Genomic DNA, 17,143 nt, shown 5'->3' with positions numbered 1-17,143 from the left:
TCACAGTCTGTGCACCTTCCTTTTCCGTCACTTTTTTATTTTATTTTATTTTTTTTACCACTTCTGTCCTCACTTTCCTGTCTTGTAAAACTTGAATTAACACGTCGATGCTCCCCTGTTCCCACTCCCGCGTATGTGCAATTAACACCAAAGTGAGCATGGCACACGTGTGGAGGTCTGTGTTTAATTGGAGCCAGCAGCCAGACATCATTAATAACCTGTCTCTAAGAAAGAGGTTCCCAGAAGGGAAGAGGTATTTTTAACCGTGTGAAGAAACACATGTATAGAAAAAGTGTCTGTGTTGGCCAAAGGTTTAGCAGTTGGGTGATTTCATTTTCTTAAATCTGAAGAACGTACGCCTTAGTTTTGATCAACAAAGAAGCTTCTTTCCTTTGTTTCAAAATAATGCGTCTGTTCTGTCTTTTCCCGTTTTCTCTCTTCCCCGCCAGGAGATTTTACTAAACGGCATCCTCCAGATCGTGGAAGCCAACATAAACACGGAGCCCCTTCATTTCCTGACCTTTCCGTTAGTCCTCGGAGCTTCGACGCCGGGGGGCGCCTCCTCCAGCTCCAGGCAGAACGGTGCCGCCGGCGGGAAGGCCGTCGGCCTGCTCTGGAAGGGCAAGCTGTCCCCCGGGCGGCGAGACGGCGACGCGGAGCAGCGGCCGGGCCACCCGCGCTCGTCTCCCTGGCACGCCGCCCCCCTGCACCTGCCCCTGGTCGGCCAGAACTGCTGGCCCCACATGTCCAGCGGCTTCAGCGCCTCGATGTGGCTCCTGGTGAGACAGCAGGAGAAGGACGAGGGCAAGCACAGAGGTGAGACACGGAAGCCTCAGTCTACGCCTCTTGTTTATTGTTTATTGCTTGTTGTTGATCCCCATTAGTCACTGCCTCAGTCGTGATCATTATTCCCGGGGTCAATTAAAAATGACTTGTACAGATGAACAAATTACAACACAACACATATACAGTACTATGCACCAGGCATGGGCAAACTATGTATGGACCGTTAAGGTTTTGAATCTGGCCCGCTGAACTTGAAAAGATTATATTAATAGGAAGTAAGTAATAAAATAGCTGTATTTCATCTTTTTTTTTGTGTGTTTTAAGAGGCATTTCAATAAAGAGCTAATTACCCTGGGGTTTCAAAGACGGATATTTTTATTTTCAATGGACATGAAAGCACATGTTTTTACATATCCCATGATGTATATTTTTCCTCCTATGAGGTGGGTCACCAAAACTCTTCTTTCATCCTCACCTGCTCCGGCCCCTCTGTCAAATTTTGGAACCCATTGTGGAAGTCACACAATAAGCATAAAGAAGAAGAAGCATTATATCTCATAACAGATTACAATGAAGTCATCAGTCAGAGTCTGCAACAGCCTCTTTCTGCATTACAGCTCTTCTAAGTATTTTCTAAAAACCAATTCTACTAGATGGAGTCGACTTTTTGCCAACAGTGGCTCTGTTGTCTCTTCCAGGAGAGGGGAACCCAGCCACAGCCGATCTCCACCACAGCTCCTGCCACCCTGGGACGAGACTAGCGGACGAGGGCCTCGTTCACATTTTGTCAATGGGCTCCAAGGCTCTGATGCTTCAAGTGTGGGCCAACTTCTCCACGGGCTCCCTCACATTCAGGTGATTTTGGAGTCCAGGATGTAGCGGCGCGTCTTAAGTGTTGAAAAGTTCCCGGACCGTGGAAAATACTGAGAGATGTTCTTCCCTCCCTCAGGATTTGCACCGACCCCAACGATGAAATCAAGGCCGGGCTGCTGGCGCAGGCCGACTCAGGCGAGAAGCTGCTGCGATCCAGCTGGTGGCAGCACCTCAGCATCACGTACACGCAGCAGCCGGAGGGCAAGAAAAACGTCCACGGCCGTGTGGTCGTCTGGGTCTGCGGCATCAGGTGAGGGGATGCGTGCAGAGGTGCCAAGGCGGACAACATTTATCACAGTGGCGGCCCGTGTATTTCACGCCCAGGCCATCGACGATGTCATATTTAGTCCAGCCTAAATGAATACACCTCATAAACCCATCAATATGACGCCACACCTCAAGGATCCATACAGAATCATACTTGGACATTACATCATCTTCACATAAGTGACCTTGTCGAGCAAAACGTAGCTTCAGGAGCATTTAACGTCACAATTAAGAGAAGGAAACTAAGGCTACTGAACACTGAAAACTTACAAATACATTTTTAAGAGATTCCTAAACAAAGTTTTAACAAGTTCACCAAAAGTACACTGAGGGCTCTCAGTGCTTATCCAATCACAGTGTATGTGAGAAATTCAGCGCGAGGCCAGCTTGGTGGCTTTGGCATTGCATCTTCGAGATCTGATTGACTGTCTCAACTGACGGTGGTCCATTCATTTACAGCACAGGAGCCTGCAGTGTTGATTCTGAAGGTGTCCAGCAGATTTCATCAAAACTGAAAACACTAGCTATGCTAGCTCAAATATGAGCTACCATAATATACAACAATGGAAGCAGAGCAACTGGACCAGTGTATATTATACGACATTAAAGGAACAGGCTATGGAGATAACTTTATTATCATATGGTGAAAATGTACTTTTCTAAGTGTGTTTAGACCAGCAGAGGCCTTGCTGGCCCTGACGGCCCGCCACTGCTTTCTCACGTCCAAAATGCCTCCTTTCCCTCCAGGAGATGCGAGGTGTCGCTGGACTACTCCCTGCCGAGGAAGTCCAGCTTGTCGTCGGACAGCAACAAAACCTTCTGCATGCTGGGCCACTGCGCGCTGTCCGCAGGGGATCTGCTGAAACAGAGATGGAGCATGGGCACCGTGCTCCTCTTCAACGGTGAGAAACCTTCCAGCTCGGCTTCCCGAAGAGATCAGAGCTCTTCGCCGCGTGTCCTGGGATGCACTCTGCTCTCGCAGCGGATACAGTAATAACGTGTTGTGAAGTCATGTGAGTTTTGGCGACACGCAGCAGTCACATGGATGGCAGAGCAGCCGTGTATCCTGATTGCACTGGTTTAGTAGCTAATGACCCCTTTGCTTGGGCCCCGCCCTGATTTGTTACTACTGTTGTTGTTGAGTATGGAGGTCTCAACCACATCCGGCCGCGCTCAAGCCCGCTGAGCAGTTTACGGTACACGCGGCCAGAAGGGTCTTTGCACGGCGCGCCTGTGAACGTCATGTTCACGATGCGTTTTCTCACCAGTGTTGTGAATAATGAGGTCAATGCGAGTGTCAGACACACCGCAACTTTGAGATGCGCGACTCGAGCAATATGCTGAGTGCTGAATGAGTATTCAGGCCATGGGCTCTAAAAGTAACAGCTGAGTCATTTAGGTTTTTTTTTTTTTTTTTTTCTGTTCCAGTTGAGGAAGTGGACTGTATCTGTGGTGTTGATCTAGAGGTTGTTTCACTACTTAACACTGCAACCGCACACGTGATCTGTTGACGGGTTTTTTTTGTCCACATTAATCACAAAAAACATTTTTTTAAAAACAGCATTTCTGAACCCCACATCTGAACCCGAAAAATGATCTACTGGAACAACATTAAGGTTTACTTAGGCTCCTCCTCCTGTAGAGAAACCACTCTAGTCCCTCAAGCTTCCCCGACAAGGACATGACAAGAAACGCATCATCATTGCAGGTTGCATTATTTTTGATGTTGAAGTGCGATTGGAGATAGAGGAAGTGGCGAGCAGTCTTGGTAATGGCACAACAACACCTCCTCCTGTCCTGTGAAAGGTCCGAACGCTAAAAAATCATTTTATAAGCAGTCGTAAACAAACTGTTTTGAGCCGGACGGTCGTGCGGTTATTCTTCACTCTGCATTTATGTGTTTTATACGGTTTGGCCTTTAAACTCTCCACCATCTCCATGACGTGCGCTTGCGCGTATAATTAAACGCACTGTTATGCCAAACAACAGTTTTGTCCTCATTAGAACATTTAATTGGACAACTGTCCTTGTCCCTGTGCACAGCACCGGAGGCCAATCACTTTATTAACCTAAGTATGTTCCACTCAGCATAGCCTCAACCCGTCGGGCCGCTAATTCCTCCAGACGCAGCGGAGATCTTCCTGTTGTTGTTGTCGTTGTTCGAGGGAAAAACATTCAAAATTCCTGTATAAACTATAAATTAGTCATCAGGGGAAGCATCTCTTGAAAGCTCTTGCTTGGCTCTGCACTTAACACTGTTGCCGCTTGTCATATTAAATAGTTGCACGCTGGGTGCTGCATTAGTGATCAAGCAAGAGCGTCTGTCTCATTTGGTCAAGTATTTATCGGTGACCTATTTTACTCATGAATTGAATATCTCCGATTCGAGCTTACATAATATTTCACACGTTATAAATAAATTGCAGGTTCTATATTCTGCCCATTTTTCATCCGGGACTCCAGTGGAGCCGCCTCACCTGATTATTGATTTCCCTCAAAAAATACAAATACAATCCAAAAAAATTCAATTGTTTGTATGAGCAGATTGTGTCCAACACTTCATGTTTTTTGACTATATAGTCAGTGAAATGTCCTCTATCATAAACTTTTAATCAACAAAATGTGTTTTTTTTTTTTTGCAGGATTTCAGAATTACTGCTCGAGATCATTTTCAAACAGACGGTGCAGGACTTCACGCTCAGTCTCAAATCAAACTGTCAAATGTCGTTGAAATTTCAGGAGCCAGAATAGGAACCGAGGAGGCGTTCTACCTGTACGCCAGAGGGCCCGACCTCACCTCCATAATGCCCTGCAAGTACGGCAAGCCGAGCGGGACCTTCTCCAAGTTTGTCACCGAGGAAGCGCTGAGGTGTGAGCACGTGCGCGAGCTCCTAATGAAGAACAAGGACGTGGACACCACGACTCTGGTTGTGAGTTATGAAAACGGTTATTTCTCTCACCATTGCATGCAAAACGCACAAATTCCATGGAATTTTAAATATTAAAAGTACCTTCTAAAAAGTTGACGGAACGTAAGTTTTTCACGTGTTCCTGCGCAGGAGAGCTTGGCTGTAGTTTATGCTCCCAGCAGCCCCAGGGTCTACACCATCTACGAGCCCGTGATCAGACTGAAGGGTCAGGCCAAGACCGTGGTCACCCAGCGGCCGTTCAGCTCCAAGGACGTGCAGAGCGTCTCCCTGGAGACCATCTGCCTCAGAGGTCTGCTGCCCACCGAAACGCAAGGCCTGCAGAGCGTCCTGCACAAGATCGGAGGGACGGGAAACTTTGTCTTCCTCTTTGCACAGGTGGGGTGGTCCCCAGTGCTAAAATGCACTTTTCAGTCAGGAGGAGGCCGTGATTGTGTGGGTTTGGACTGTAGCAAGTCAGATACTTGTAGCAAGTAAATTTACTGTCTCTATGTATGGGCAGAACCTTCCTTACCCTGCTGCAGCATCGTTGCATTGTCGCTATTGTGCAGACTCTGTGTTCACAGCTTACGTTTTTAATATTAAGGGTAGTTCACTTGTTTTGCAGTTAGAGAAAAGAAGAAGTGTGTTCACTGCATTTCTTTTTTTTTTTATCTGTGTCCCATATTTGAACGGATGTGTTGTAAGTAAAGTCTCAGAAAATCATGTACACAGCAGAATATGTTTGAGTATGCACTTTTTTGCTTTTGTAGTTTCCTTAACAAACAGACAAAAAAAGTTTTTTCAAAAGTATTTTCCAACTTTGTGACAGCGCCTTTTCACCTGTTTGGGATCATTTATTGTATTTATCCAGCACACTGTTCATCTCTCCAGGCAACAACAGTAACATGCTTTGTTGTGCATACTAGACATGGAGCTTAAATTTTTTTAATATTGCATATTTTTATGGCACTGAATTACCCCACGGTTAACCTGTAACCAGCTAGGGGGACGAAAGTGAAAATGTGACCTGATTTGTTTTGATGGCTGCAGCTAGCTGTTCACATTTATTGCCATATCAGCGTCACTGTGATCATGTGTGCAGGTCAAAGTTAAATGCCACCTTTGATGTGAGTTTTTTTTTAATGGATTTTTTTTTCTTTGAGAAAGGAAGCAGCGTATAACTACATCCTCACCGCCCCCTAACATCACTCTGTGTGCTTCCCTGTCTTCCCCTGCCTCGCTGCTCCAGACGGTGGAGCTGAGCGACTGCGAGAGGACCCAGGCTCTTGCCCTGCGGGTGCTCCTGTCTCTGTCCAACTTCAACCAGCACCGCATCCACGAAATGGACTGTTACCATGGCTACTCCATGATCCACCAGGTCCTCATCAAGTCCAAATGCGTTGTGGGATTCCACGTGCTGAAAGTGAGCGACGCCTGCAACACAAATCTCATCTGCACAGCCAAACAATTCACTTTTTTTCTCTCTCTCTCTCTCTCTCTCTTTTGACGCACACACTGTGTGCATCGTTAAGCAGATCTGCATGTGGACTTGAAACGCTGAGCTTTTTGCGAAAGTCACACTGTGCCTCCTCTGCCTTCCTTTGTCCCTTCAGTCGATGACAAACTGCACCCTTTGATGCTAAGCACTTAAAATCACTGCTGAGCTGTTGGAAATGTGAATTTTAATCAGGATTCTATTATTTATGATGCACAGACACTTTTTTTTTTCCCCACACTCTCTGGCTCCTACATATTTTCACTCAACTGAGAACAGATTTCTAACTACTGCAGCCGAGCCGGTCACAAGTGATAGCCCTGATCGATACAGACCGCTGAGGGAGAAAAACAGCGGCAGGTTTGAGATGGTGCTGATGTTATTGATGTCGTGGGCCCTGTGCATTAAGACCGCTTCTGAGTGCTCATCTGTATGCTTGTCTCAGATAAGGGATCAGAAGTGGTCGTGGTGTGGTCATGATGTGATGGGTTGTTGTTTTTTTGTTTGTTCTCTCTCCCCCCCCCCTTCCAGACCTTACTGGATGCGTGCTGCAGCGCACCGATACTTTACCTGGGGGATGACGGCCAGTTCCGACTGAACACCGAGTCGGTCGCTGTTGTGCAGGATATCAGACTTCTCTCAGACATCCTGTTGGACTGGAAGATCTGGGCCAAGGCGGAGGTAACAACACCAGGCATCCCAACACGGGTTGTGTTGCACTCGTGTCGGGAGACTCAACACAACATCTAACGGAAGCAGGGGGGGAAAAATAAGCAGAGTTCGCACATATCGAGCACTCTCGGAGTCTTTCAGAGGCATTCATCATTACTATCAAATGCACGGTGGAATTGCAGCATTTGATTTGGCTTCATCCTGTGCGAGGGTACAAAGGGAATAACACCACTCGTGTGTGCATTACAAGCGGCCTGCCGCGCTCCGTTTTTATGGGAAAGACGGTTCAAAACATCATCATCTAGTGATGAGTCGGTTATAAAATGGTAATCCTCAGGAGCAACTCTCAGTAGCTGCAGTCTCGTTGAGATTCATTTAAAGTGTTTCTCCAAACATCTCGAGGATTCCAGAGAGAGGAGGAGTGCAGTGGTTGGAGCTGGGAGGGTGAAAAAGTTAGCAGGGTACAACTAGAGTTTTTCGGGAGGTGAAAGAGTGGATTGCTTGTCGTACACAAGTTTAGTTCCAGTGTGTAATATTTGGCTTGGTTCATGATTTTTGTATTGGTACGTTTGGCCCATAAAAAAAATCATGAATAAAAGTGTATAATCGCAGTACAATAAAAGTAATTTGGTTTTCCTACACTTAGAACGGTTCTCATATTTACAGAAGAATGTACACACTGTATAGCAAGGGTCTCGCTCCTAGTTAGCTGCCATCTCGCTCTGCCATATTTTTAAGGAAGCCTGGTGTGGATAATCCAGCCTCCGCCTTCACATAAACCAGCGAAGAAGAGGGTACGAGGGAGACGAGGTATTCAGATTTGGGTGTGCAGGCCACCGTAGCTCACTGGCAAGCTCAGGAGTGGGAGGGAGAGTGAAAGACGCTGCAGTCTAAAATGTGACCACTTGATGTCGCTGTTTCTTCTTCAAAATCTCCAAATCTTACACACTTAACCTTTAATGGTTCAAAACCATTGCATCTTAATTTTGAATAGACCAAAAAAAAAGGTATGAATGCACCTTGTGGTTCTCTCTGCATTCCTTACAGCCAGTTCGTGTTTGTTTTTCTCTGTGGTCATGTAGTGTGAAACACTCAGTCTGTCCTCAGTCGCACCCTGTGTGTGTTTTTATTTCTGTGTGCGTGCCAGTGCGGAGTGTGGGAGACGCTGCTCACCGCCTTGGAGATCCTCATCAGGGTGCATCACCCGCATCAGGTCTTCAACATCCGGCAGTTCCTCAAAGCTGAAGTGGTGCATCGCTTCCTGCTCACCTGCCAGGTCTTGCAGGTACGTCGTCGCCGCCGTCGAGCCTTTGCCCCTCCTCGTCCCCTTTCAAACCGACAGCTGACTGCTGTTTATCTGGCAGGAGCACCGGGACGAGCACCTGACCGCCATCCCGCAGGAGGTCTGCCTGTCCTTCGTCAAGATCATCCAGGAGGTCCTCGGCTCTCCCCCCGACCTGGAGCTGCTGAAGCTGATCTACAACTTCCTGCTGGCCGTTCACCCGCCCACCAACACCTACGTGTGCCACACGGCGACCAGCTTCTACTTCTCGCTGCACATAAGTGGGTGGGACGGCGACGTGGGTTGAAAGCGGGGGGACGGCTTCTGAATTCTGAATTCTCTGATCGTTTGTTGTCGTCCGTGTTTTTTCTTTCCCTTTTTCTTTTAGATGGAAAGCTGTATCAAGAGAAGGTGCAGTCTATCATGTACTTGAGACACTCCAGCAGTGGAGGGAAGTCCACCAGCAGCTCTGTGATGTCACTGTCTCCAACGGTCTTCACTGAGGCCCTCCATGAAGGTACAAATGTTCAGCCGAACTGCTGCTCTTCTACGTTATTTTAGTCCATTTTCAGGTCTTTTTTTTTTTTTTCATTCTCTCAAGATTTCAAGTTATAGACGTTTCCTTGTTTTTCACCTTTTGCTTTCATTTCGCTCTTGCAGCTGCACATACTAAACAGATTTGCCTGAACTGTTTGCACAAGTCCACTTTCCACGAGCCAGAAAAAGTCATGTTGCACAAGATATTGATTTTTCTGTCTCTAGACGAGTCAGTCAGTAAACATCTGTGGTAGCAGCTCTGCCACGTCATTTTATCCATAACAGCTTCATCACATACTTGGAGTTTGTTCATAAGTGGAGATCTATCTAGTGGCAGGAGCAAATGTTGTTGCTTAGGATGTTTGTGTTTAGATTTTGGTTATTTATTCATTTTATTTTTTGGTTTTGTTTTGGTTTTAAAATCATTATTTCAGGAATTTTGCTGAATATTTTCACCCATTTTGGTTTGTCATTATTGCAATTTCTTTTCGGTTTTTGTGTGGACCCCAGGAAGAATTAGTCTTCACATTGTGAAAACTAATGGGCATCCTTATTAAGTAAACAAACAAACAGCAGCTCTGGCAATACTTCGAACAAATGCACCGAATATAAAGATCCTGCAATGTTTTATTTTTACTTCCAGGCCATCTCGCCGCTCCTTCCCCCGAACAAGGAGGCGACGATCAGTCGTTACGGCCCCCGAGCCTGGCGCCGTCCCCCTACTCCTCCCCGCTCCTGACACCACGACTCGGACACAGCGGCACCAGCGAGTCCGGCGAAGGCAACCGGGGCTCCCCCGCCACCGGCGCCGCCGCCCAGGCCCTCGGCAGCACGGAGACGCTGAAGAAGGCCGACGAGCCGCTGCTCAGCAGCTGCGAGTCGGCCAAGACCATCTGCGGCTCCAAGGAAGCGGGCGCCGACGGGGCGCTGCGCACGCCCTCCATCAGCGTGGAGGAGGAGCGGGACGAGGCGGCCGAGGTGGACAGCCTGGCAGAGGGCAGCGTGGGGGTGGAGTCAGAGGACCGCTTCGACTGGGCCAGCGACGAGGCGCCGCGGCGGCCCGACAGCCTGAAGGGGATCCAGTCCTTCCAGAGGAGCCACAGCAACCTGGCCAGCCTGGGCCTGGCCTTCCCGGCCCAGAACGGCTCCCTGGCCATCGGCCGCTGGCCCAGCGCGGCCGACCGGGGCTCCATGCCAGAGGACTGGGAGAGCTACGCCTACTCGCCCGGCTACGACAGGACGCACAGCAAGACGGAGTCCAACGACAGGTACAGGAAGAATCAAGCAGCTTCCTGTTGAGCTTTGGGTCATCGGTGATTAAAGGTCCAGTGTGTAAAATTTGGCTTGATTTAGGATTTTTATGTTATTTGTAAAAGTTGAACATATTACCCAGATATCATTAATAAAAGTGCGTACTCGCAGTGCAGTAGTACTTTGTGTTTCCTACCCTCGTGATTGGTTCTCATGTATATAAGAATATACATAGAGCCAAGGGTCTTGCTCCTACATAGCTGCCATCTTGCGGCATGATTTTTTTTTTAAGGAATTTAGGTCTGACAGAGACCTAAATATGAAACACGCTGTTCGGCAGGCTTCCTACATACTGGACTTCTTTAAAAGTGTTACACACTGGACCTTTAACTCACAGTGTTTCTTACCACTCTGAATGTCACGTGGTTGTTTGTTTACCCCAAAGTAATGAACAATGCGACTGTTTTTAAATTATATTTACTATTGTTGATTGTGAACCTAGACTGTTTGGTCACCTTTTGGTTTTGGATGCATCGATCGTTTCTTGAAAGTCACTCAATAGTCGCTCCCATCAGTGTTTTTGTGGACAGTCACTGATGCCAACGGCGGGAGGCAAAATTATTTACTGCCAAGTTTCTGTTTCAAATTCCGACTTTAACAATGACTTGTGATTGTTCACAGCATTAGTTACATTTTATTCATTTAGACATTTTTGTTCTCATTAGTTAATATTGCAGTGGCAGAATTTTGGTTTAATGCTGAGGTTGCTGCCATCTGCACACATATCACAAACATCACAAGCTTCTCTGAAACCTATTTGTCCCTGATCAGCACGTCTTATGCAAGATACGCAAGCTTCAGAAATGGCACACCCCATTATTATGTTAATTATATGGAGCTGTCGCGCAAAACTCTTGCCATGGGCAGAATTAAAAGATAACAGAAACAAAACCTTCACAAAACCTCAGACTTGGTCGTCCTCAAACGAACTGGCACAGAACCGAAGAAGCCTTTGGGATGAATGGAGAAGCATCTTCAGATAATAAAGAATGAAGACCCGTCTGCCTTTTTTAAAATCACCATTGCATCACCAATCACTGCATATCAGTTGATAATGACCAGCAGCTCATTCATCAGCACGTCCCTATTGAGTAATGACGTTGAAAAAAAGACGCAAACACGCTTTTTAAATGCAGTTGTTTTCCCTCAGGTCCAGTTCTGAGGACTGCCTGGTGCTGATCAGCTGCGGCCTCTATGATCTCCTGAGGGGCATCCTGCTGCTGCTGCCCGACCTCATGCTGGACGAGGTGATGGACAAGCTCATCCAGCCGGAGGCCCTCATCGTCCTGGTCAACCACTCGTCGCCGCTTATCCAGCAGGGAGTCATGAAGGTCGGCCCTGCGTCTCATGAAGAACAATTGGAAGCACATTAAGAAAAGTCGCATCCAAAAGTCGGATGAAAAAATACGCTCCATTAAATATAAATTTCACTTCTGTCTTCCCGTGCTATTGTGTACTTTTTCCCCCAGTTGCTGGACGCCTATTTTACCAGAGCCATCAAGGAACAAAAGGAGAAATTCCTGAAGAACCACGGCTTCTCACTGCTGGCCAACCAGCTCTACATCCACCAGGGCAGCCAGGGGCTCCTCGAGTGTTTCCTGGAGATGCTGTTTGGGCGTCCTGTGGGCCTGGAAGAGGAGTGAGTGCTGCGACTTTCGCCTTCGTCGACCCCACGAGGGCAGCAGCGGGCTGCTAATCCACCACAATCTCCATTCTGTTTCTCTCTGCGTGTTTCCAGCCTGGAGCTGGAGGAAATGGAGAACATCTCCCCCTTCAGGAAGCGCTGCATCATCCCAGTGCTGGGCCTCATCGAGAACTCCCTGTACGAGAACTCGCTGGTGCACAACATCCTGTGCATGCTGCTGCAGCTCCTCAACGCCTGCCCCAAGCTGGCCGACATCCTGCTGGACCACGGCCTGCTCTACGTGCTCTTCAACACCCTTTCCACCCTCAACGGCATGGAAAATGGGTACGGAACAACAGGAGGATTCATCGAAAAACTTCCCTGGGTTCCTGGGTTTTGTTTTTTGTTTTTGTCTTTGAGACATGAATAAAATAACTCTGACGAACGTGGTTCTGGGTTCCCTCCACGTCACACTTCTCCTTTCTTGTTCGGCAGCATCCCTCCGAATGACTACAGGCTCCTGGTGTGTGACATCCAGCAGCTCCTGGTGGCCGTGACCATCCACTCCTGCAGCTCCTCGGGCCCCCAATACTTCCGCATCATCGAGGACCTCATCACCCTGCTGGGTTTCATGCAGACCAGCAAGACGCCTCGCACACAGGGTGAGACACACACACTTGTCAAGGAAGACTGAGATGTTGTCGCAGGAGTCGCAGGTGACATTATTCCTGTTTTTAACGAAACATATGCAACACTATATTGTAAGAGAGGAATTCTTGACAAAAAGAGTGACTAAATATTTAGTATGGATCTGATTTTCCAACTGTAGATGAAACTCCTTCTTATATTTCCCTCTCTTTTTGTTTAAAATGAGCCATTAACTACATGTGTTTTCCTGTAACATTTTCCCTTCAATGGACCTGCCAAGGCCTTGGTACCGAACTTCAACACATTTGTAGCACCAACCAGAATGCTCACATCCTCTCATATAACAAAACGTTATTATCTTTATTGTGCCAAATTCTGATATCCCCCCCAAAAAAACAAAAATCTTCTCTAAGCCAATAACCATTTTGCAAGCATGGGTCAAGTCGCTGGTGATTGGCTTCACTTTACAGAGGTGTGAACTAAAGACACTGGAAAGGTTTTGTTTATGTTGGATTTAAAATTGTCTAAGCTGTGGCTCCACTTCACTGGTGTTGATCAAAACATTGTAAAATGCAACATTTGTGGCAAAAGACCGCGAATAGAACAAAGTGGGTTTGTAAGAATTCCTGATTTGAATCACAAGTAAAATGGAAAATACATTTTTTTTGATGTAATGCCAATGTGTGTTTATTTGTTTTTCAAATTTTTTCTAAAACATCTGATACCAAAAAAAAGTATCATTCTGGAACTGGTGTCGAAACGACGGCCTAGACCTGCCTCATACTGGTTCAACCTCCTGGCTCTTGCAATTGAAACAATTTAAATAAAAAAACAAAAACAAAAAGATCCCACCAGGTGCATGTTTATCACAGACTGCCCCCCCTGCCCCCCTGTCTCTTCTCCTCCCTAGAGATGGCCGTGGCGCTGCAGTTCCGCGTCCTCCAGTCGGCCATCGAGTTCATCAGGACGACGGCCAGCCAGGAGCCCCAGAAGCTCAGCGGCTCGGCCAACAACCCCAGCTCGCCGCACCACGCCATGTACCAGAAGCGAAAGAGCATCGCCGGTGAGTCGCCGGCGACGGCCTGGTGCCGAACGAAGCCGCGGCGGTGCGTTCGCAGGCGGTCCGACCTGCCGGACCTGCCCGACCTGCTCACCTTGACCTCCTGTCCTCACCGTCCGAAGGTTCCGTCGCCATGAAAGACTCCATTATCCCTCGCATCCCCAGGCAGCACTACTGCTCCTACGGCCAGATACCCCTCCCCTCCCCCTTCAGCTTCCTGTCCCAGGACTCCCCGCTCCCCTCCCCCTCCGGAGCCCCGTCCTATATGCTGCACTGTGACTCAGGTCAGCTCGGCGGAGAACATCCTCCTCCCGTCTCGGGGAAGAAAATTGTCTCCCGACGTTTGCTGTGAACTCACCCGGTGACTCTTCTCAATGAAGGGGGTTTTAATCTGCCCAGTACACCCGCTGCGCTACTGGTGCTTGCATGAGTGTGATTATTATTATTGCCGTAATTAAAATTGAGCGACGGACGAGAAAAAAAAAATATGAGAAAGCGCACGAATCTGATCAGAAAATCTCTCTAATCTGCTCCTTGATCATTGATTCATGACGTGTTTGCATTTTCTCTCTGTGTCTCTCACCCTAAAAGTTTAAAACGTACACACACGCACGCTCGCACGCACACACACACACACACACTCACATCCGCGCTCCTTCTTCCAAACTTACATCTGTTTCGCTCCTGCACGCCGATGCCTTTCCCGCAGGCCGCCGCCGCTTCTCCCTGGCGCAGACCGACTCGCTGCTGATGCGGATGCGCTCGGTGGCCAGCGACGAGCTGCACCACATGATGCAGCGGAGGATGAGCCAGGAGAACCCCATCCGCGCCAGCGAGACGGAGTTTGTCCAGCGGCTGCAGAGGCTGGTGGTGCTCGCCGTCAACAGGCTCATTTATCACGGTATTGCGCTCGCTCCTCTCTTCTCCTCTCTTCTCCTCTCTCCTCCTTTCCTCTCCTCTCTCTCCTCTCCCTTCTCCTCTCCTCTCCTCTATTCTATTCTTCTTACCTCTCCTCCCCTTTCCTCTTCCACCTTGTCTTTTTTTTCCTCCTCCCCTGACTGCACAGGAGCACAAACAAAACATGCCGTCTATCAATCCATCCATCTTCTATAGCCACTTCCTCCTGCACTCAGTGCTGCTGGAGTCTATCCCAACTGTCCTAATACAAAGTCAGGGTTCCACCCTGGACAAGTCGCCAGTTCATCGAAGGGCCACACAGAAAGACGAACAAAGAAAAATCCATTCTCACTCACGGTTAATTCAGACTTCCCAGTTCACTTCACGTGGGAGAAAGCCGGAGAACCAGGAGAGAACCCCCACACACACAGGGAAAACACCACGCAGAAAGGCCCCAGGCTCGGGATCGAACTCGCAGCCTTCTTGCTCTGAGGCGACAGTGGTAACCACTGCACCACCGAGTAACTCGTCTCATTTCACTTCCCCCCTGCAGACGTGAGTCAGGATTTGTTCGACCTGCTCAACATCCCCGACTCTCCGGACCACCACCTCTTCTCGGCCGAGGGGGGCGACCAGCCGTCCCACGATGAGGGCGGCTCCGCCTCCGTCCCCCACTCCCCCACCCCCTTCACCCTGCCGCCGGCCAGCAAGAAGAGCTTCCAGAAGGACATCCTCAAGCTCATGATGGACGGCATCAAAATCAGCCTGGTAAATAAAATGTATTTCTTTGAACAAAGGGGCAAATGATATAATGTTATTCTTATTTCTGCTCCCTTTCATTCAGTAGTTGTTTTTTGTTTTTTTAAATAAATGAATTAAATAATGATTTAGATAAATAAATAAGTAAATAAATAAATAAATAAAGGTTTCAAGCCCTGCTTTTCCCTCGATCCCCCTCTGCAGGGCAGCACCGGTCGAGGAGGAGCTCCACACCACCAGTGGCGGAGGATCCTGTGGTCGTGTCGGGACACCTTCCGGGTGCAGATCGGCCGCCTGCTGGTGCACACGCTCAGCCCCGTTCTCCCCCTGTCCGACAGGAAGGAGGCGCTGGAGTTTGTTTTCGATGCCAGACACCTGGACATCCTCAAGGAGAGCCTCAGCCCCGGCCTGGAGGTGAGGGGGCCGCAGAGGGACTGGGATGCTGTCGTAGGTGTTAGTTAGTCGAGGCATAAACAGCCAGATGAGATTTGGGATTTTTTTTCTATTTTCCTCCACACACAAAATACATTTTTATTTTGATTGAGAATTTTTCTTTTCTTTTTTTTTTTAAATTCTATCTTTATTTGGAATGGACAGGGAAATTACAACAGAATTAAAGATGATGTAGATTAAAGTCCTTCCATTTTTTGTTTATGTCCTGGTATCTTGCACTTCTGGGAAAACGGCAAACTTCCTCTTTAAGCCTGTGCTGGTAAAATGACAAATACTACTTTGAAATAAGATTTAGTGAGATAAACAGTTCACAAGAACAGTGAACAGCAAATAGGAAACCCGAGGGTCACCCACTACCGCTGAGAATTTTTCTGAATGTTGCAACATCCTCACTGATACAAGCAAACGCATGAAAGAAAACGAAAGAAAAAAACGACAAAATTACAAACATATGGGAGTCTTTTAAAATATTCAAACCATATTCTCTAGTCTTTTTAACTAAGTCAAGTCCTGTATTTTGTCACGGTTTAGTCATACATACTGTCTATTTCGTCCATCTCTCGTCAAACTGCGCTTCACACAATCCCCGCCGCTGCGTCATCCTTCACGTCACTTTCCAATAGAGTTCAAGTTCCAATTGAATTTTTCCCACCTCTGCCTTGCCGCTCAGCACGGGCCAAAGCTGTCGCTGTACCTCTACGAGATGCTGCACGACCACAACGACGGCCTCACCAGAGACGAGCAGAATGCCGTGGGCGTCTTCATGACCTCGCTCAAGCTCTGTGGCCACCGCTGCATCCCGCCCAACGCGCCGCACAAGCAGGATTTGCTCAAGGCCATAAAAGAGGTGAGCGCGATGAAGGCTGTCTGAGTCGCCGCCGTCAAAGGTCTCCGAGTTCCCTGGCCAACGAACGTCTCAATTTCTCACTTTTTCGCGCCGCGTTATTTGTGTAGGAAAAACTCAAGTACGAGACAGACGAGAAAACAAACAAAGTGGCGTGGGAAAAGAAAATTGCCAACACTCAGAAGAGGTAAGCTGGATCTTTTGAAGTTAGTACGATGAATGTGTTTTTTTTGTGTGTGTGTGTGTTTTTTCACTTTTCTATTGACTCCATTCTCTCCTATTTTAGCCTCAAGCAAAGGCTGGACGGAAAGTCCAGCGACATATCGAAGATTGCCGCCGACATCACCCAGAATGTGTCTCTGCGACAAGGCATGGAGAGAAAGAAAGTCATGCAGCACATCAGGGGACTCTACAAAACTGACCTGAGCGCCAGCCGGCACTGGCAGGAGCTGGTGCAGCAGCTCACCCACGACCGGTGGGCATCACGTTTATTTTGGACTAAAAACGAGTAAATGTGAAACCAAAAGCGGGATGCTGATATTTGAAAATCACATTAAAAAAAACACACCTCCTATGATCCCAAAATACATAAAAAGCAAAGAGTAAAAATTGCTTTGAATTAAACACAAGCCAAAACCACAGCTATGGTAGTAGCTTTTAAATATTGTGGCTCTCGGCCACTGATATTAAAGTGAAAATGCCAACAAGCTAATGTTTGTAGCATCC

The 17,143-nt window shown here is 47.8% G+C and overlaps 1 protein-coding gene across 8 annotated transcripts in view; it reads left to right on the top strand.

The window, feature by feature from the left end:
* Positions 1-17,143, top strand: part of lyst (lysosomal trafficking regulator) — a 65,478-nt gene that overhangs the window by 36,825 nt on the left and 11,510 nt on the right. For 6 of the 8 annotated variants that reach the window (XM_076018970.1, XM_076018965.1, XM_076018963.1 and 3 more), the window contains 24 exons: positions 450-816; positions 1,485-1,641; positions 1,736-1,909; positions 2,674-2,828; positions 4,666-4,856; positions 4,986-5,231; positions 6,085-6,258; positions 6,862-7,011; positions 8,150-8,287; positions 8,367-8,565; positions 8,673-8,801; positions 9,465-10,089; positions 11,283-11,463; positions 11,602-11,771; positions 11,871-12,101; positions 12,252-12,418; positions 13,315-13,467; positions 13,587-13,748; positions 14,174-14,365; positions 14,915-15,129; positions 15,325-15,534; positions 16,244-16,420; positions 16,528-16,604; positions 16,704-16,892. In XM_076018970.1, coding sequence (XP_075875085.1) covers positions 450-816; positions 1,485-1,641; positions 1,736-1,909; positions 2,674-2,828; positions 4,666-4,856; positions 4,986-5,231; positions 6,085-6,258; positions 6,862-7,011; positions 8,150-8,287; positions 8,367-8,565; positions 8,673-8,801; positions 9,465-10,089; positions 11,283-11,463; positions 11,602-11,771; positions 11,871-12,101; positions 12,252-12,418; positions 13,315-13,467; positions 13,587-13,748; positions 14,174-14,365; positions 14,915-15,129; positions 15,325-15,534; positions 16,244-16,420; positions 16,528-16,604; positions 16,704-16,892 — 4,829 coding nt within the window. The remainder of the gene's footprint in view (positions 1-449; positions 817-1,484; positions 1,642-1,735; positions 1,910-2,673; positions 2,829-4,665; positions 4,857-4,985; positions 5,232-6,084; positions 6,259-6,861; positions 7,012-8,149; positions 8,288-8,366; positions 8,566-8,672; positions 8,802-9,464; positions 10,090-11,282; positions 11,464-11,601; positions 11,772-11,870; positions 12,102-12,251; positions 12,419-13,314; positions 13,468-13,586; positions 13,749-14,173; positions 14,366-14,914; positions 15,130-15,324; positions 15,535-16,243; positions 16,421-16,527; positions 16,605-16,703; positions 16,893-17,143) is intronic. The other 2 variants (XM_076018966.1, XM_076018971.1) reach the window with 1 other exon arrangement.

Source organism: Nelusetta ayraudi, unplaced genomic scaffold, assembly GCF_046127955.1.
Source record: "Nelusetta ayraudi isolate G7.1 ecotype Tasmania unplaced genomic scaffold, CSIRO-AGI_Nayr_v1 ptg000008l, whole genome shotgun sequence".
In the NCBI taxonomy this organism is placed as follows: Eukaryota; Metazoa; Chordata; class Actinopteri; order Tetraodontiformes; family Monacanthidae; genus Nelusetta; species Nelusetta ayraudi.
This window is presented reverse-complemented; position numbering and strand designations above follow the sequence as displayed.